The 21,669-nt window shown below is 35.9% G+C and overlaps 1 protein-coding gene across 5 annotated transcripts in view; it reads left to right on the top strand.

The window, feature by feature from the left end:
* Positions 1–21,669, top strand: part of LOC103570929 (protein sickie) — a 97,899-nt gene that overhangs the window by 57,044 nt on the left and 19,186 nt on the right. For 4 of the 5 annotated variants that reach the window (XM_053740490.1, XM_014442459.2, XM_053740489.1 and 1 more), the window contains 10 exons: positions 5,974–6,121; positions 6,215–7,715; positions 7,818–8,179; positions 12,328–12,598; positions 17,037–17,417; positions 17,545–17,769; positions 17,905–18,316; positions 18,446–18,587; positions 19,217–19,455; positions 19,594–19,745. In XM_053740490.1, coding sequence (XP_053596465.1) covers positions 5,974–6,121; positions 6,215–7,715; positions 7,818–8,179; positions 12,328–12,598; positions 17,037–17,417; positions 17,545–17,769; positions 17,905–18,316; positions 18,446–18,587; positions 19,217–19,455; positions 19,594–19,745 — 3,833 coding nt within the window. The remainder of the gene's footprint in view (positions 1–5,973; positions 6,122–6,214; positions 7,716–7,817; positions 8,180–12,327; positions 12,599–17,036; positions 17,418–17,544; positions 17,770–17,904; positions 18,317–18,445; positions 18,588–19,216; positions 19,456–19,593; positions 19,746–21,669) is intronic. The other variant, XM_053740488.1, reaches the window with a different exon arrangement.

Here is a 21,669-nt window from a genome sequence, read left to right on the forward strand (position 1 = left end):
CGTTGAGCTACCGAGTATAGAAATCGAGGAATAAAAGGGGATTTTCATTGTCTACTGCAAGAGTATTAACAGTTTAGGTAGCAATAAATTCAAAGAAAACTACCTCGAGTTGTTTTGAATTGTTCTGGGCAAACAAAAGCTTAACTCTGTACACCTGATACCTCATTAGATTCAAATGGATTAAGTTATAGCCACATATAAATTATTTATTTTTAAATTTCGGCTTTCTTTTTACCTGCGCAGAAACTCATATTTAGGCGTAAAATAAATTTTCGATAGTTTGATTCACGCGGTGACCGCCGAGTCGATAATCGGAGGTTCTGGGTTCGAATCTCCCTTGGGGTGAAATTTTTTTCGGTCTCTGGGATGAAAAATTTGATGACAAAAATTGACGTGTGTTGTTATGAAAATAAAAAAAAATCCTTGGGTTGTTTTTTACCCCAAGATCATATGATAATCGGCTTATATTTAACGAGATACAAGTAAAGTGTGGAATCTTGTTAGATGACTAATCCAGAGGGAGACTAATCTACAACTCACATAAGAAGATCGCGCGCAGACTTGATTTATAAGATTTCGTTGCTCGAGAAATCCAAATATTAAATTTGTTATTTTGTTAAACATCAGTCTATGAAATAATTAAATAAAAAATGAACTAAAGAGGGTTCTCAAATATGAATCAGCTGGACTAGACCGGGCTCTTAGATATAATCCCCCGAGGGCTAAAAATCCGGGGATGCTTTTGTCCAGGCCTTTTGCCCCTCGTATGCAACTCGCTAATTCGAATCGACAGTCGCACGTGCATAAACTCCCAGCAGAGTACCCATTGAAGAAGTGGCCAATTTCGAGATTTCTTTTGGCAACCAAGAAATATTAGAGCGTATTCTCAAACTAACGGTCCTGTGTGGTCTCGTTACTGCATAAGTATGTTTAGTTTGGGGTGAAACTTGTTATCCAGTTTACGACCCGAAGCTCATTGAATATTTATGCCAAATACTCAGATGACGTTCTAATGGATACATTTTAGTCTCATTAATCACCATTGGGAATTTATCCCCACATTCTGAGCTCGCCAATTGATCCTACATTCACTCTGAGATCACATCTCTATTATTTTTTATTCACCAAAAATAACATACGTCCAAGAATATACCATTGACTGAAAAGAAGGGTACATAGATCAAAGTTAAAGTACATTTGCAATACATTACTCCGAAAGTGTTTTATCGACTGAATCCAGTGATACATGGATCTCTACTTTCTTTACGAAGCTTATCAATTTCCTATGCTCTATTCAATCTTATTGAACGTCAGTCAGTCCCCACATGACGTAATACGTCAAATTTGCTCATCGCAACTTTCCTTATTATACATATATATATATACCGGTACAATACAGCCAGAGCACTCTGAAGACCCTAAGGTTCCACATGATGGCCGTCATATATTTTAACAGTTGGTTGTTGGTCTACACAAGAAATTCTTAGAAATATATAATTAGTCACTGACTATCTTTATATCCATAATATTTTTTATTGCCACTATAATATTTCTGACATCTGAATTTTAACTTCCAACTGAACCTTGAAAAAAGTTTCGGATTATTCGGTTGGAAAATTGTGAGAACCGATTTTTGTTTTTTTTTTCATATATTTACATAACTATCAACAATCATAGTTTATTTTGGTATTCTTCCAGTATTCGAATAAATTTCAGGAAAGTTAAAAATGATCTGCTTATTAATCTTAACTTAGATGGATGCAGCTATTTATTTTTATCTCCTTATCTCGGTTTAAAATTTGAAAAATATTCCGTCAGTTTTATAACTCAAATTAATCTACTTTGGACAGCCGTTATATCTTGAATTATCTCCATAAGTTACTCAAATACTGTATAAAATACTTTTTCCAATACTTTCTATGGAATATCAAATAATTTTTTTTTTTATTATTTATCAATAACTGTAGAGTATAAGCAATTAATAATAAACTTCTGAGAACTTGTCATTATCCGAGACCATAATTTTTTTATTTGCTATTAAATTTCGGTTTCCAATAAAAAAACAGTAAAAAATGTCGAAAAGTTTAGTAATTCAGGGTTATTGTCATAAATAATTTATGGTTATTAACCACTTAACTCAATCGAAATGTCATCTTAATAAATCGTTAGACTGTCACTAATTTATTTTAATGATGGCTTTGTCAATTGTCATAATCTACAGGCTCAATTGCTTCAACTCAATGATGACAGAATTGTAATAAAGAAAATGAGAGCAAACATTTTTAATAAAAATGTTATACTTTAGTTATATGAACTAGTTTTATTTAATTATTTCTATAAAAAAAAAAAAAAAATTTCTTGGCTCAATAAAAATTTTTTAAGCCATGAAATTTTTTTTTCTGTGTAAATTATTTTTTTTTAAAATAAAATTAACTATCGACTGATGTAAAAAAAAATTTAATGACAATTTGCCATAGAGTAACTTGACAATATGAGGTCTTACAATAAAGTCTATTGATTCAGAGCTATAATTTGACAGCCACTGGACTTAATCGCCTTGGCCTGTCAATCCTTAAATGTATAGCAGACACTCGTGCACATATAAATATATATACTGTACTGTACTGTTTAATACAGACTAAAGAGAACTTACATTACGTTCTTAGTTCCCTCTTTTTTCATTAAACTCCATATACATATTAGCTACTTCACTTCTCTCAGTACCATGCTGCACTTATAAGCGATAACTTTGCTCGTAAACGTTCATTAATAACCCCCAGCAACGAGTTGGACGAAGATATTGCTTGCCAGCTGTATGAAAGAGTTAAAGTATCAATAAATTCAAAACGAGCGAGAGAGAAGTCTGCTACTGTAAAGAATGAACACGAGAGAGTATGATGATGAACGTAGGATTTAACGCACAAAGTAATATAAGTGGGGAAAGGATTTGAACGCATTGCAAGCTGGCCACGACGAATCAACTCCACAGTCGGTGAAAGCATTCATTGCCGTATTGATAGTGGATGTCAACGCGATTTTTTCGCGCTATCAATCAGATTTTTTTTTTTTAAATTTAAAAAATATAAAATTCGCGCCAATTTACCGAGTGTGATTTATCGAGTTTTTCTTTAAACGTACGTGATTTATGGGAACAATAGAGCTTAGGTAAAGTGATGATTTAGATTTAGATTAAATTTATAACGAGAAATTAATAATTCAATTACTCCGCCGGTGAATCATCCCTCGTGACAAGAATCGCGCCCTATGCTCAGTCACGTTTTAAAGATTCGTATTTTTTTATTTCATTTTATTTCGGTGCCGTTCACTTTCTTTACTCCCCTTGACATACAAGACATTCCTCGAATTTTATCAACGACATACAGCTCCTTTGTAAAGTGATATCGGCACCGTGACTCATTTTAAGTATTGAAAAAAAAATTTTAAAATAATATAACTCGTGACATATTTATGTGATGAAGAAAAAATATATTGAATAATTTTATTGTTAAATTACTTAATAATAAAAAAAAAAAAAAAAACAAATAGTGAGTAAATTGCGTTAAGTTGAAGGAAATGGTAATATAAAGTGATGAAGCAATGCCAATGTCGTGTCGCGTACTACGTGGCACGCATTTTAATTCATTTTGATGAATTAACAAAAAAAAAAACATTTCTTAGTATTTTTGTTTATTTGTTCCGTGAATGTTCTTTGTTTCTCTCTCATTGAATTATGTCTTAACGCATTGCGGTAATATAATTATCGGGTGTAATTTCCTGGTCATTAATCTCAACACTGTATATTTATACAAATATATATGCACTTATTTTTTAACAAACATATTTACGATATTTTTATTACGTGTAATTTGCAATCGATTTAATACTCTCATTACCACGGCTGTATCATTTGCTTCCATAAAATTTTTACAATCCAATAAATCAAATCATAATTTATATTTTTAACAAACAGAATTAGCAAAAAAAACAAATAGTATAAAGTTTTACGATTTAAATTGAGAAATAATTTTTTAGTAAATTTTTCGAGAGGAAACGGTTAACCGGAACATAGGACGTAGGCGAATGATATTAATCAGTGCAATTCTCTAGAGCGAATATATTATTTACTGCAGCAGCACGCTGTTTATTGCAATTTATATATTGCAGTAGACTATACAGTGCATTTATAATGCTAAAATAAATATAAAAGCATTAAAAAACAGTAGACAAGTACGGCGCTTGTTTATTAGGCTTTGGACCAATAAAATAACCAGAGATCAGCTAGAGCACTTTAGTAAGCGGTTTAGCCTACGGGCAGTTACACTCGGACCTGAGTACTCTATGGATACATAATAGACTTTATAACATGCTGTGGATTTAAATATATGCATATATATTGCACAGTCGGTGACTGTATTTGCTTAATGAGCCGTACAAGTCAATCGTTTTATCAAGTCAATATAAATCCTTGACGGAAAAATATTTTCTTGACTTGTCCGGATCGGAAAATTTTATGTTTCAAATTTAATAAAAAATTTTAAGGAATTTCTATTCAATTTTATTGTTTTTATATTTAATTAACATGTGAAATTTAATCAGGTTTTTCCCTTACTATTTCTTACTCTAAAAAACTAGGAGTGAATACGGATTTTATTTCAGTTCGAAGTTCCGGAGTTAAAAAAAAATCATTCTGCATACGAAGGGAATTTTTTTTCCACGGGAGTGACTTTGGTCTGATCTGGATGTTATTTAAATCTACATTCACTCTGATTCGGAGTTTTAATATTCAAATAAACTTTTCTTCAGAGTTTTTCACTCTGAAAATTTTTTACGGTGTACGTAGACTATTTTCAGATTTGTTTTCAATCATTTTTAGTCTGTTTTTAGATTAAAATCAGACTTTTTTCTCAAAATATTTTGCCTTTTGTTATTTTTATCCCTACTAAAGTCAGATATTTACTGCCTATTATTTTTAGTCTGTTTTTGCTCGTCTTTGGATCAAAATTTAAGTAAAAATTCCAAAACAAATCATCCAGTCTAAGACTGAAATCAGATCAAATTTTTCGACGCGGATGAGATTTAAGGCCGTTCATAATATCCAATATTTAAATTTATATTTATATATAATAAATATACATACATATGTTATTATTAATTGCTGATAATTAAAATTAAATATGTAAAGTATGACGCGGAGACGTGATGACTACCAGATGTTTAAACAAAATAAAATTGATGTCCTGCTTTGTATTGAGACTCAAATAATTTTCAGTCTCTCATGACCTTTTGGCCTTAGCCATTCGGCTTAGTTGGATATAGCTCAAGAAAAGTTTATGTGGCTTACATTACATTAGCGTATGGCCGCGCTGATGTAGTTCGTAGTGTAAATGTGTTGTGTTATGGGTTTAGTATTCGCGCCATAGCTCCTACGCGATAACTAACCAGTTTCTCAGGCTACACTTACACTATTACTATTACTTTTGCTATTATATGTACATTGTACTACGGAGTGTATTATAATATATGTTATATCCAACTTCAGACCTCGACAATTTATTTTCGACATATATTTATTTTTAAAAACTTGTCTCACGATCCCTAGTTCAATATTTTATTAAATATTCATTACACTGATTTATAAATTTTTATTTTCTGTAATTTTTAATTAAAAATTTAAAAAAAAAATATTTTTTTTGTGAATGCAAATTGGCCATTAAAATTTAAATATTTTATTTTTTTCGAATTTATTTTTTTTTACTTTATTTGGTATGTATGAATTTTTTTTTTAGTGGCCATAAATATTTTAGTTTACGAAAAATGTTTCTTATTTATTTTAGACGTAGTAAAAAAATTTTTACTTAAAATTATCATAATTAAGTGGGTAAAAAAAATAAAAATTTAAAATGAAACTTGAATCGTAATATAAAACTTGATTAGCTGGTTTCATTTATAATTAATTCATTATTGTAATTACAGGTGGATTAAAACACGGTAATGGTGGGATTGCAAGTGCCAGTAGTTCGCGTAGTACGAGCCCGAGTCAACAGCCACCGCAAGGATTGTCCTTCATTCCACAACCGCGGACGCAAAATACAAACCGACAGCCCACGGCTACAACACCCAGGTAAATACAAACAGTTTTTTAATTACTAATTAAATAACATAAAAAAAAAATATTAATAAACTAATGCAATTTTCTATTCTAAATTAAAAACAGCCCGAGAACATCAACAGTTGGTCGACCTAGTGGAGTTCTAAGAGCGCCGCAGTCTTCACCGTATGCTGCACCACCGGCACCAGCTCCAGTGCAGCAGAACAAGAACTCGGTGTTGGACAAGTTCAAACTGTTTAATAACAAAGACAAGAATCAGGATAAAGGAAAAACGTCATCGGGAGTGTCCAAACGTACGTCCAGTTCTTCAGGATTTTCTTCGGCGCGTTCCGAGCACTCGGACAGCTCAACCTCACTGTGCGACCAGAGCAAGAACTTGGCCGAGTCGCCGAAGACCAAGACGCTGAAGTCTAAACTCCAGTCAAAACAATCCACCAAACAGTCGAGTCCCAAGTCGGGGAGAAAAGACCAAACTAAAGCGCAGACTAAAATCGTACGGAAAGGTGCCGAGAAATTAACATATCCGCCTATAGAAGATGCCAAGTCGAGCATTAAGATTGCGAATATCAATGCAAATAAAATTACAGCAGACAAACGTCCGAATAACTTGGAACCGTTGAAGCAGCAGCAATTGGGGACACAGAAATTCAATTCTGCACTGATCCCGCCAGGGCATCAGAAGCCATCAATACAAGAAACTAAAATAGTTAATAAAGTTGAACAAAAGTCAATACAGAGGCCGAAAATGGAGCTGCCGAGTAAGATAACTGACCCAAAGATACACTCGCCGAGTCTCAAAGTTCCGCTTAATGGTTCAAATAAAGATGTGATAACTGGAAAAACATTTACGACATGCAATGGACTGATCAGATCTCCCAGTCTCGGTAGCTCTCCGATCCACGAGAGTTCAATCGACAAGACAATCAGCATGAACCAGGCAAACCTAACTGATGATAAAATAATGGAGATACAGAGAATTGATAATAATTTAGACACTGATTTAAGCAACAAAAAGACTGATCTAGAGACTATAGATATTTGTAAACAATCATCAATTGAAAACAATCATATCAGCGACAAGTGCGACGACATGGACATAAATAACGACGAGTCTTCCAATCCAATCACAGCCAAACTTGATATCACCGAAAAAACGACCAGTCCAGTCACCCATCAAGAAATACTGAGCCCACATAAGTCTGGAAGCAACGTGAGTCCGTTTCCCGGGCCAAATCCACCTGGACAAACAGCTCCGGGTCTCAGCCCGGGCTCGAGTATTCCCAAGCCGATGGCTTTAGTTAAAGGCACGACAAAGCCACCGAAAGAACCGTCTATGCCAACAATACCAGCTGCGATGAAATTAAAAGCGGACTCACTGCATCGTAAACTGGATCCAAACACCGTCGCGATGGTGTCACCCATGCCAAGCATATCAGACCTCATGTCCGAGAGCTCTCACAGCAACTCCAACAGCACAGGACAGAGTAATTCCAGCGATAGCAGTGTTATCTATCGACCGAGCAGCGAGAGCGGAAGTGAGATTAAAACAATTCCTAACAGGAAAATCGATACCACGTTCGAGCAAATAGAGAAGGTGAGCAAACCGGTAAGTAGAATTTTTTTTTATTACGCCCGGCACTACGGGTTGGGTGTCTTGTAGACACTGGTATCTATACAAGCGTAATAACAAACAATATTTACATTGTAGGTGTTATCGGATAGCTGCGGTGGCAATGTAGCAGATGACGACACGGAAATGACTGTGAAACCGATGCAGCCGTTACTGCGCGGGTACACACCAGGTGCCCGGTGCCTCCAAACACTTCCCAGCCGCACGACTAGCCGTCAGTACACAATCCTGCACTCGTCGTCTCATCACCACGTCGCCCAAGATTATCCCGACATTGACATTGCGTCAGGATACTTGAGCGATGGGGAAATCCTCAGAGGGGGAGTGAATATCACCAGTCGTAGTACGGTATCGGATTTATGCGATGGTTATATGTCTGAAGGTGGCGCATCTCTATACTCTCGGAGGATCAATCCGTCTTATGGTCACGATCATGATAGGTAAGCGGATCTTTTGTCATGCTTGATGAGAATCCCACCCAATAATTTATCGCTCCTCAGGCAGTAAAATCCCAAGATAAAGTTACCTCAATCTCTTGTTATTTTTATTTTCCTCTTTTGCCGTATCACCAAAAATTATTTACCCCAGGTCTTACGGTAACTCGATTCAATCCATTACTTTTTATTCAATAAAATCCACCCACATCACCGGAAAATCTTTTCATAAAAAATCTCTCTACCAAACACTCCACTGACATGAATACAAACAACCAATTGTCTAATTACCCCTCCATTATTTTATTTTATTTTCAATACCAACTCTCGTTAACTCCTTTCTAAAAATATTCAACAGAAAACAATTCAATTTAATTTACCAAGTAACCCATTACTTAAATTTCAAACCAAAAAAAAAAAAAAAAAAAGAAAACAAATATCACAATTAATTATCGTGATATTTATAATAAAATGTCTTACTCACGTCTATTGAAATGTCACAGACGTATAATTATGTCGTGCGACATAAATCATCAAACTTCTCCCTTTCTTCCTTTTTCGTTCTTCTTGTTCTCGTTCTAATTCTCATTCTTATTCTTATTCTTGTACTTTACTTCAACTTCTCCTCTGGCATTCGTCTTGTAGCCAGGCATAAAATACTGTCTCTTCTATTTAATTCTATACTTTAACACAATGTAGAACCATTTCGCCACAATACTTACATTACTTTACCAACACACCAATAAAATTTCCTACAACGTGGTACATACTAACGGCCTTTAATTATACAAAATTTCCGATGCTAATTTAGCCACATGTGCACAAAACTCGGTCTGTAACTCAGCGGTGTTACTGTACAAGTATTTTACACATCCTCTACACTCTGAACCCCACTCAACTTTCTCTACATACAATTCTACGGTACACTAGCGAATTACTCAGGACTGTCAGGCTTCGTTGGCTCGGATTAATTCGATAAAATCAAGTAAACCGAGCGCACATGCACCACACGGTGACGCTTAATTAATTATCAGTTACAAGACCTGGGTAAATTCCTCACCGTATCACTCAATTATTTATTTCCTATTACTTTGTTTCATTTTATTTTATTTTGTCATCCTCTATTACTGCAATCTGCATCCCGGCTTCATTCCCTAGAGCCTAGACCTTTTCGTTATTGATCAACGTTGCAATTTTTTTTCTCATCGGGAACTTGGTCCAAGTACTCGAGAAAGTTATACTCAAGTTAATCTTAACTCGAGTGCCCGGAGCATTGTTTTCCCATCGGTTCAAACAAAACCGAAGACTCTTGGGCTGAAATGCTCCTCAGATTGTTCTTAACTCGATCGACCTAAACACGTCGTGTATCATCAATCTGTGTGTGCACGACACAGCTAACGGTAACTCGACTCAGTTTACGGAAATTCAATATACTGTCGCTGAGCAGAGCAGCGACCATTCCCTTCTCCTAAACCCCTAAGCCAAAAGCCCTCGATATCTCGGTTTGGTATTTGGTCCCTGCCTCGATACCCAACGCAGAGAGATTTGAACCCTGCGAGCATTGAACCCCGTGCCCTCAGGCAAATTCAACTAATCGATTCAGTATCACAATAAAAATAAAAATATAAATAAAATTTCAGTCAGTTGATATAGAAATCTCAGAGATCAAAGTTGATGCTGTACAGATTTATTTTTCATAAAATTTAAGCTCTTGGTATATATCTATCTAGTTTACTTTTTATCGTGTGTCGAGTCTATCAAACCCGTTCTTAGTCGTTTGTCGCGATAACAATCGAGAGGAGCCAGAGAAATGGAATATAACTGAGTTCTGCTTTGTCAAGTATCATCTATTGTCCTCAGAATTCTCAATAACTTGGGTTGCCGCTGCCTATTCTACAATTCCTACCTCAACTATAACTACCATTCCTACTCAAACGTTTTACTTGCTGGGTTCGCTTGTGTGAAAACGTCTACCAGCTCCCAGTATCCAGCAGCAGCACTATCAGATACTGGCAGACATAGACACAGACATAGACATAGACATAGACGAAGACACAAAGAAAGACAGATAGACATAGATCGGGACACAAGACGCAGCATGACGTTATACGAATGAGCTGTAGTTTGCCTACTGATAACAGAGTTTATTTATTCCCATCAGTCAGTGTCAGTTTGTCTATGAATTATTTATTATTTTATTCCAGTAACGAGCTATTGTAATATTTTATTTTTTATAAATTATTCATCCGCTTTTAAAATCTTATTCTGACATAAATAAAAATTTACTTGTTTTAAAAAGAAGCTTTGTGTGAAATTTGAGTTTCAGTAGTTTTAGAAAATTAATAAAAATAAGAAAAAAAAAAAATTATGAAAGGATGAAGTCGGCAGGTATAAAGTTAAAAGGATATTTATCCTTTTAGTTGACCGAACAAAACGATAGATGACGCCAGAATGAGGATTTTGTATACAAGGGATGATTTAACGGTAGTTTATATTCATTTTTGTACGCTTGCGTGAATGTGAAAATATATATAGAGGGTTTGAGGACGATCAATGCCACGGGCACTTCCGGTGCTGCGATCTCGCGGCTCAGTCTCGGTAGTTGGGTAGTTGTAGAATGCCGTAGTAGAGCTGGAGCTAGAGGGTGGAGGGTAGAGGGCAGAGTTTAGGGTAGAAAAAGTGTAAGACCGAGTTAGGGGTGGTTTTGTTGCTGACAGTGGGGGCGCGTCAGGATCAAATAGACTATCAGGGTGGAAGGTTGTGTCTGACAGCCAGACGAGCTCCAGCTTTACTACCCATCTTTACTCGTGTTACAATTTCACTTCTACCCTTATTACCGATTTACATTTAATGTACATTGTCGCTTGCTAATTTTAAGATACTTGTACTATTGCTCGTGACAACTGAGCGACTTATCAGGTGGTTGTCTACATCAAGTTTCATGCTTTCACGGTTGTGTTGACACTTTAGTGGCTAGTGATGCTGATAAATTATTAGGCGAGGCATTGGTGTGTTTTTAAATTTTAAATTAAAAGTCAAGGCGTCAAAGGTATTTTATTTTATTTTATATTATTATTTTAAGGCAAATAAAATTTATCTATGGATTTTTATTTATTTTGACATTAAACCCAGGCTTTGTAAGCTATACTTAAATCGATTGTAAAATAATATACGGGGTAGAGTGTTGGGGCTATGGAAAAGTATCTCAAGTAGAATCTACAATAATAAAAATAAAATAAAATTTTGTACATTCAAATGTTGGAACAAGAGCTGAGCTCGGGTGAGACAATGAATCAGTTGATAAATCTGAGCGATCGGTCATTAAAAAGTATAAGATTTGATTGCCGGGTGAATAAAATTTTAAATTTTAAATATTTATTATTGGAAGGGGTTAAGTACAACCGTCGAAGGGAGACAAAGTTATGAATAAAGCACAAAGTCAAAAATATGATTATTTATATAAAAGTTTTTGGAGTTATTTGATTTCAGTAATCGGGTGGATTTATAAATTATAGTAGTAAAATTTAATTTTTTTGTGAGAGTGTCCCGGAGCGAGAAGAAAGAGACCTGAGAAAGAAAGAAATTATAGTCACCCCAGTGCTCCCCTGGCTTTTGAATTGCTGACAGTGGTGAGTCCAAACATAAAAGCCATCGCCGTTGCAAATTGGCATTACCCAACGCTTCGGGCATTTATATATATTAGCTTTTCATTCAAATCGACATATCAACACCTTGACTTACTCGACGTTAAATTAATCCAATTGTTACTTTTCTCTTATTCCTTGTCCTCTGTCCTCTATTTTTTTTATTTTTTTAGTCTGGTACAAATTTAAATTTATAAAGTAAAAGACCTAGTACCCGATCAGAAAATTAGTACCCGATCAGGGAACTAGTACATCAATAGAGAACTAGTACTTGATCTCTCCATATATTTGTATATCTGTGTTTAGTAAATATTGATGTACATTACATGAATGATAGGGTACTGGGTCTCTTATCTTACTCAAGAAAATGATAATGTCGGTTGGGAAAATAAAATAAATTAGCAGCGACACGTGGTTAAATGTTAACGAGCTTAAAACATTAATTGGCGAGTGTGTATCTTGTTTGTCATCAGAAAGTGGGTTGTAACTGTTTTATAAATCAAATTCCAGGTACGTGAGCAGCTCGAGACGGGAGTTATCGGGGGTTAAAGAACTTGTGAGCACGAGGAGGGTGCAAAAGAATAGCCGGCATCCGACGTCAAACATAGCACGAGATGGATCAACAATCGGGTGCGATGGAGTCAGTGGAATTACAGTCGGACTTTTAGGAGGCTGCAGTGGCGGAAACGACGCCCTGGCCGAGCTTACGATCGAGGACCTGGCAGCTATTCCCTCTGGTAATCACGGTTCTCATCACACGGGGCATCCGTCTCACCATAAGGTTCGTAATCGAGACTGTTTTAATTTTATTTATTTCCTTCTGTTCTTTCTATTCATTTTACGGACCAGCGTTTCACCAATGGATGAAATGAACTCAAGTACATCTAAATTTTCTTAAATTACTCGCTTCAGTTTCTTTCATCTACTGATCTAAGTAATTCTACTTTACTTTTTTTTTTTTTTTTTTTTTTTTTTTTTTTTTTTTTTTAGTTTTAAACATTTACATAAAATCCATTAGCGTGATTTTATTTATTTTTTTTAAGTACCATAAAAAAAAAATGGGATTATCGATCAAATCTGCCAGCCCCAGCGTTTCCTGCCGTCGAAAAGACGATTAATTTTATTTTTTCCTCAACAATTTCTCAAACTAATAAATTGAATTAAATAAAACTTGCGGCAGTCAAAAAAGTTTTTAAAGATTAAAGATCGAGTTGATTTTATTTTAAAATCAATCGCCATAATTATTTTTAAAAAGTTTATTTTAAAAACTACTTGTCAAATTGATCTTAGAATTTAATAAGCCGTAAGTTTAAATAAATTTTATCAATAGCCATTGAAATTTTTTTTAACTCAATTACTTAGTTTGCAAATATTTCAACTCAGACGCGAGTACATTCGTCCAAACCCAGACTTTATTTAAAAAATACTCAGAAGGTTTTCCAGACATTAAAAAAAAAACTGCGTCAAGTCGCACAGTTTTTTTAAAATTTCCAATAAAACCGATTGAAGAGAAGTTAAAAATACAAATACAGGAATATTAGTCTTTATAAATTCGGCTGTAGTAAAAAGCTTAAAAGAACATTCGTATTTTTTGTATCGATTTCATCAGCACCCCTTGTTAAGAATGCTTTTAATCCCAAGTAATACCTCCGAACGATTATTTCCGTTTCACTTCACACACATCATCAAGCCTTACAACAAAAAAAAACAATAGTAGATTGTCTGTTTGGGTTTATTGTACATCTACATTCTGCCTATCCTCATTCCCTCAACGTCTTTATTCTCTCCACCAGAAATCATGAACCCACGTCAGCTGTTAAGTCCCAACAGCTGTGAAAGGGTTCGCTATTAAAAAAAAAACAGCCACCTACTAAGTAATTATCAGACAAAATCACCTGCTTTCAAAGCTCTAGGCACTGTCACAGTCTATAGCATCAGCCTGTTACCGTGCGACAGAATGTCGAGTTGGGTATACAAAACATTTCATTGATCGACTGACATTCAACAACGTATTAAATCTGATTGCTCATTAGCGTCGAAATGCTTCTTGAATCCTTGCTCGTGAATGCGCGAATCAAGATATTATTGTGCGGATCGAATCCTTCCGATCACTAGCAATCGCTGCAGCCTTTCAAACTTTCAAGTATTTTTTTCCAACATCTTTTTCAACTAACCAGACTCACTTAAAAGTCTTGACGTTTAATTAGTTCGAGTTCTCTTCATCAATATCCTCATTCGTTTCACTTCAATGTACTTTTCCACCGCTCATTTTATTTTAAAACTAAACCACTATTATTATTATCATTATACTTAAACAACTTGCCAAATACCAGCAGTGCTTGTACAGAGATATGATATTCTCATATGACCCCCTTTTGTATTTCCCCTATTCATTTTTTTTACCCATGAATTTTATTCCGGAATTCTCATGTTCTACCAACTGTCCGTCCATAAATGTTAACATGAATGTCCATCAGATATCCAATACTTTTATTTCTCTAAACTCTACAGCTAAATCCAAATTGATCAATAAAAATTTTCTATTTTATCTTCTATATATTTATTTTTTTTTTTAGTCGCGTTTTTATCTCAGGGCAAACAGAACAAAAAGCAGCAGCTATTCGTCTAATGGCTAAACAAATTAAACGACTAAATGACCAAACCTTTTTTTCTACACGATTGAGTAAAAGCTTAAACAACTTATGCTCGAGTTAAAACTCGAAGCTCGAGCTTGCGTTACAAAATACCGTGCAGCAGTTCTCTGCGATTAGTAAAGGTTGAAAGCTCACGGATAGGATAATACATTAGAGCTATATATATATATATATATACATGTATACATCTACATCTCTATATATATATGAGACTAGACCGAGTACTCGTACAAGTAACAAGAGGTAAACTCGTTTAGCACGAACAAGACCAAGATTACCAACAATTCCAAGTTGGGCTCTGAGTTATACAGTCGGGTCACGGCAGGTCATTCAATCGAATCAATATCTGTAAAATAACAATAATAATAACTATCAGCATTACAATTGTAACTTTGTCGCGGGCAAATCTACCCATCGCGCATTTAATTTTACTACAAATTACAATTGTCGCCAACTAATTCGTAATAATCATGGTATTGGAGTTGCGGAAAGCGTTCGCCCGCTCTGCTAGTTCTCGGAAAAAAATTCCCCCGTGTATCTGCTTATATGCAGAAGGGTAATCCACTTGAGATAATCCTCCTACGCTATCACGTCTCTCAGACCCAGTCTACTCTCGGCAATTTTTTTTCCTTTTTCTCATGTACCCTCGAACTCGACTGGGGACGAATCAAAAATATTTATACATGTAATTTAATTAAGCTAAGTATCTTATGAATTTATTCAATTTATTTATTGATTGCTTTGTAACAACGAATTTTTGTTCCAAGTGGATTGTCGAGAGTTTAATTACTCTTTTTCTGTCTGCGTACTTTATTTTATATTTTTTACTTCTCTTTGTTATTTTTTATTCAAGTATCGAGTCATTCAGTTCGGATTCAGTGCACTGGAGACTGGAACTGGACGGGCCTATTTATTGGTACCGCTGTAATATTGTTGTTTTTGTTGTTGATGTTGATGTTGTTGTTGTCGTATAGAATTGAAGTAGACGTCAGTGGGGGCGTAGGACCGGTGAGCAATGAATCGTCGACCCTCGCAGTTGACGGTTAACGTTCGTGCGGTTCATACGTGTACAACTAAACCTAAAATACAATATATGTAGTGTAATATACTACATATATTTTACCGTGAGGGTTCAAATACGATACGATACAATACACTGAGGAAGAGGGTTAGTCTATACCTTTTTTCGGCTTAGTTTTAGTTGGAAAAAAAATAATATAAATAATGGACGTACTTCAATCAACTCATGTCTGATTTATTATTTAGTGAGTGAGTAGAAATTTTTATCCGGGTTTTTAAAGTAAGTGGGGTGGCGGGCAAGAGATAAAAGTTAGGAAATTAAACTTGCGGGTATAAGTAATAGGAAAAACTCAAAGAGCAAATGGTCATTGACCTCAACTTCCGTATTTTCTTTTACAAACTCAACACTCTAGTATCTACTACAATTTCCCGATTACGCGCCCTCGTGCAATCGATATATACTCAACAGCACGTGCATCGAGTTAAATTGGAACGACAGAGTGAATGCGAAAGTGAGTTTACTAAATCATAGAGAATAAAAATATGAATTTTTTGTAAATATTACCTCGTGGTTGGGTAAAAAAAACATTTAAATCACGTAGTGAGTATGGTAAGTCATTAAAAAATAAATCCTGAAAAATGGTAAAATTTTAATTATGCGTCAATTATAATTTAACGACCAAGAATTTGAAAAAAAATTCCATCAGGGATATAGCCGAAGGTATTTTCAGTAATGATAAAAAAAATTAAATTAATCGCCCGCGTACTTTGGCTGCGATCGAGTTTCCTTTTTTCCGACCTTGAAGATCAAAGCAAACAGATGTAAATCCATGTTTATTTTACTTATTGGACAATTCTCTAGGCAATAATCCACTTTTTACGGCACTTTAATGTCCAATATTAAGTTCGCTTGGATAAAAATTAACCGCGCGGTGGAAAATGTCAGAGTAGTTGAGCGGGTCCATAACGGCTCTCATTTCGTACATAAAAAAATAATAAGACAAAGCTTAGTTTTATGTCCCGCACTTGTTCCAAGGGAAAAGTATAAAAAATTTTATTTCCGTGGTCGTCTTATACGTGGGGTCCTTAAGCATCAAGACCCTTTGTTTTCATCTGCGGTTTGCTACACATTAGTCCGAAAGACAAGTATATAACTTGGTATTGTCGTACACGAGACCTTGAAAATGTCTAACTTATATAGCTTTATTTCTGTCAGTTCCACCCCATGACTCACATACAGCGTAGGGTGAATGGCAAGAGGAAAAGTGCGTAAGCCGGAAGAGGGGCGCAATGGATTCGGGCACACCCTTGTGGCTTGCCATCGATATCAGTTTACAGTTCCCTATAACCATACCGTGAATCATGGCCTAATGTATAATTGTGTAACATATATTTGTATATATAACTTGTTCATATATTAAATCATGTCCTTCTTCATTAAGCGCCTAAACACGAGCCCTTGACCCAGGGATATTTTTTAAGCTACACAATAAAATCAAATTAAATTTAGTCATAGTAATATTATAATGATGTTTTAAATTTTAGAGGGTGCCAGGAGGCAGTGTCGTCGTGGGGGGTGGCGTCGGCAGTGGCTCAGCCACCCCCCAAACACAACAGGCTAACAACCTAGTGTATCGTGTGGTCAGCTCTCGTCATCAGGGACATCCCCATGTAAAAAAGTCTGACAGCTCCCAGCAGACTGAAAGCACCGCATTCAAACATCAGCAGCAGCAGCAGCATCAACAGCAACAACAACAGCAGCAGCAGCAGCAGCAACAACAACAGCAGCAAAATAATTGCTCTCCAAATAATAGTAATTCCAATAGTCAACAATGGAAAAAATATATAGAAGCTGGTGCTGCACGAGACAGGGAACGAGACAAGGAGGGAGCGCCATCGAGTCCTAGTCCCTCTAGACGATCGCAGGTAATCAATATTGCCACCAAAGTTGCTTTTATTTATATTTCTTTTATCCTTTATTGTGGTTTGTTGATAATAACAACAATAAAATTAAAAGCAAACTATTTTATCTTTGACGCGTTTGTTTTTTCAGGACAAACACAGAAAACAGGCCATGGCTGAGTACACTAACGGAGAAAAGCCGCAGAAAGTTTCATCTGGCACGTCAACGAGCAGTAGTAGCAAGGTCAGAGGAGTGCCACAAAGCTTTGGATACGTTAAGAGACACAGCGCTGGTACCAGTCCCAGTCCCAATGGAGTCCAGAATGGGAAAGACGCTACGAGGACTGCACAAGTCAGTGCCGTACCACGTACTAAGGTAAATCTGGTGTATAAATAAGTAAACAAGCTCTAAGTTGCAACCGCAACTAGCTTGCTGACTGACTTAATAAATTACCAGGCTAACTTTGCCTATAAATAATATATCAGTAACAGACATGACATTGACTTTCAGGTTAAAGTTTCCGGCGGGACTCAGACGTGCACCACTGAGCTCCAAGCCAACTCGGTTGCAAACCAAGGTCACCATTACAAGAGCTACAGTCTCACTGGGCCAAGTGCGAGCCAGTTGTCCCAATCAGTCAGAGACAGACTGATGCTGGGGTCTCAGAGTTTGCCAAAACCCGGGAGTCCAGAGTTCACTGCTCTGTTTGCGTCTGCTCATCACCGCGACCGCGGAGGTAATCCCGGTCCAGCGACCGCAGGCTTCACTCCCCGGGTTCTGAAACCCTCTGACGGCAGTCTCAGTGACACCTGCAGCAATTACGCTGCGCCGGATATACAGAGCTACTATGCACCGAATAGTCCCTACGCTACTTCTTGGATGAGACACAGCAACACGTATACGCCCAGTGGAAGATCTCAAGGTTTGTTATTTACTTTATTTTATTTATTTAGTGTCTTGTTGGCAGTTAATGAGTTAATTGAGCCATTTAATTTCACTTAATTGAGTATTGATGGCACAATAAAATAATTATTTGCATATATATTTGCAGGCATGGGACTCTGCGAGGCTGATAGCGTCGAATCATTAGGATCTCATAGAACCAGTTTGAGCCACGCGCGATTACTGATGCACCAGCGAGACTCGAGTGGGTCGCCAGCACCTCCGCGGTTAAATAGAAGCAATTCTATCAGGTTTGTTATTTTATTAACTTAACACGACAAGACATACGCCTCAGTCATCGTCCATGATCAGTTCAAGAGCAATCTCGTCTCAGTGATTACCGCTTGTAACTTTGACTGTAAAAAATAATTTATTTAATTTGCGCATTGCCGCGTCGCGATAAAGATATTTATTTAGTATTTATATAAAATAACTTTGATAATAATATTTTAGCCATCTGCGGGACAGGACATTCCCAAGGTACAATAAGCGAAAAAAAAAATATAATTTATAACTCTAACGCACATCAACACCCGAGTTCGCGACCTAATGATTATTAAAAAAGCTTTTACACTGTGTGTTTAATTAAATATATGTAAATAATAATTATAATAAAATAATTAAAACGTCAAGTGTAAGGTGCATAACAAGAAAAAAAGTATAATTTAAGAGCGTGCATTGCCAAGGTATTGTTGATGCTTTTAAGCAGCTTTTAGTACTCACACTTATTTAAATTACACTTGCCTACACGCAGAGACACTTGACCTGGCTGAATTCCATCATCATCAAGCTTTTATCTCTAATTATCATCGTAAATAATATATATGTGTATACAAATATTAAGCTGTGTATAATGGATTCTGGATAATTATTTTGACAGATCGACAAAGAGCGAGAAAATGTACCCATCAATGCTAACTCGGGGCAGCGGAGCGTCTTCATCAGTCGGCGAGGAAGTTGGTATTGGGATTGGAGTCGGCGGCGAGCCCTACTATAGTGTTCCAGTCGGCTCGGCAGGATGTGCTGGGCAACATTGGTCGCAACCTACGTCCCCGACACCCACTCACGCCTCCAGACAGCCGCCTAATCTTTATCAGCACGTCCATAAAGACGATGACAGTAAGACCCGTTTTATTACAAAAAGCTCCTTATCGCTGACTAAAAACTCAAATGATAATAAGATGGAGTTAACTTTAGTATAATGATAAATTTAAAAGGATTTTGTGAAATCACGCTTTCTTGGTTTTCATTTTTCAGTTCATGGTTCCTCAGTTTCCTTGGTATCAACTGCAAGTAGTCTCTATAGCTCTGCTGAAGAAAAACAGGCTCACGAGCTGAGAAAATTACGCCGAGAGTTGCTTGACGCGCAGGAAAAAGTTCACTCGTTGACCAGCCAACTGTCAACTAACGTGAGTTTAATTTTTTTTTTAGTTATTTTTATATTTATCTTTAAATCTTCCAAGATACTTTACTTGGTAACGCGATAATAAGGATCTCATGCTCAAGATAATAATGATTATTATTATTATAACAACGATTTGATCTAAATGGTTAAATCCCGAGTTTAATTTACGCGCCAAGAATTCTAAAATGAGTGTGATTGGTAGTACAGGAGAGCGTTGAATTACCAACGCACCAGTAAAAGACTCGAGACAGGTCACTGTACTTAAACCAATCAACGAGCATCTCTAGATCTATACCACTGGTACCCCGTACCCCGTAAAATACAGTAGAGGATCTATACTCACACACACACACACACACATACACATGAACAAACACACGGACACTCACACATATATACAGTGAAAGAATAAGAAGGGAAGGGAGGATCTAACAAGTAACTCTCTCATGCTCCCGCCAGTTTGCGTTGAGACGCGCAGCGCACAAGAGTTTTATTATCGATCGCGACCATGCGCGCTAGATCACTCCGTACTCAAAATAAATGTCGATTAAAACAAATATGTGGAATACAATAGCCCAGTGATTACCAAAAATAACCAGTGTACTTACAAAAGAAAATCATCGTAGTTAAAAATAATCGGCATTAAAAATCTGCCATTTAATTTAAATATTTAAATTTTCATGGTTCGCTCCGAGTGTTTACATTTAATCAGTAGATGATCTAATGTTAAAGGTTTTCTCGTGATGGAATCGAGTACAACATCTGGTAATTATCGTGACTAAACCGTTCCCTGATGATCACTACGAGGAAGTCATCCGGTCGTATCGCTAATATATAACATAATTTATTCCGCGATTTTGTTTAACTTGTATACATATTTATATAAATATGTACAAGTAACGTTTAACAAAACAAAGTTAGTACCTGGAGAAATAGCTTGTTGACTCAAAGGCCACTCCGATAATTTTAAAAATAATAATTCAAATATTATCGATGTTTTTAGTAGCTTTCTATCTATCTATTCAAGTATGTTGTTTATCTATGGATTGTCGACCGATGATAAGAATATTGGTAATAACTGATTAGAATTTAGTCTTCGATAAACATACATTTATATATACTTACTAATATCCATAATAACAACTCAATGCTTTGTTAATTTACTAAGCAGTGATAAACTGATAGAATTATTTAAAAACTCGCGGACACGTGCGTTTATCTCGCCTCGATCAAGACATTTGCTGCCCTTTAATTTTCATTGTAAATTAAAAATTAAATTTACACGCAATTATAAACCGCTCGATCTCGTTAGCGCGGGCTCTGGAAATTAATTTAAATTTTAATTAATAATCACCATCGCTTGCAATTAAAAATAATTTAAAAATAAAAAGGGCCATTTGCGATGAATTTAGATTGCGGTAGTTTATGTAATGCAAAGTAGCTTAAGTAAAAATTAAAAAAAAATAGTAATAATAACATTGTAAGGAGACAAGTTAAATGCAACGCACGTAGTTGACAAAAATACATAAATAAAAATGCAGTAGTATGCATTTGGCTATTGGTAATTTATTCTACATGAGAAAAGGCATTAGGTATAACAACACATATATTCCATGTGTTTCAGTACCTTCTGTTGCCTTCTGTATACATTCAGTACCGTGTTCTGTGTACTCAGTACTGTCTGCACAGTGTGTATTACTGTATTACTGTAGTCTTAGTATATATTCGGTGAGAAACGCGTCTTGCATTCCCAGTCACGTATTTACACAGGCATTACAATCGTCGTGTCGTCGAATGGTCCCCATAGGATTCGTTGGACAATGCCAATAGTCTTATACATGTATATATATTTAGTTACCATGAAATAGTAGTGGTAGTAAAGTAATGGTAGTTACGGTAACCGTAGTCGTCCCTTTTTACTTTTCTCT

The sequence above is a fragment of the Microplitis demolitor genome, chromosome 7 (assembly GCF_026212275.2).
Source record: "Microplitis demolitor isolate Queensland-Clemson2020A chromosome 7, iyMicDemo2.1a, whole genome shotgun sequence".
Taxonomy (NCBI): Eukaryota; Metazoa; Arthropoda; class Insecta; order Hymenoptera; family Braconidae; genus Microplitis; species Microplitis demolitor.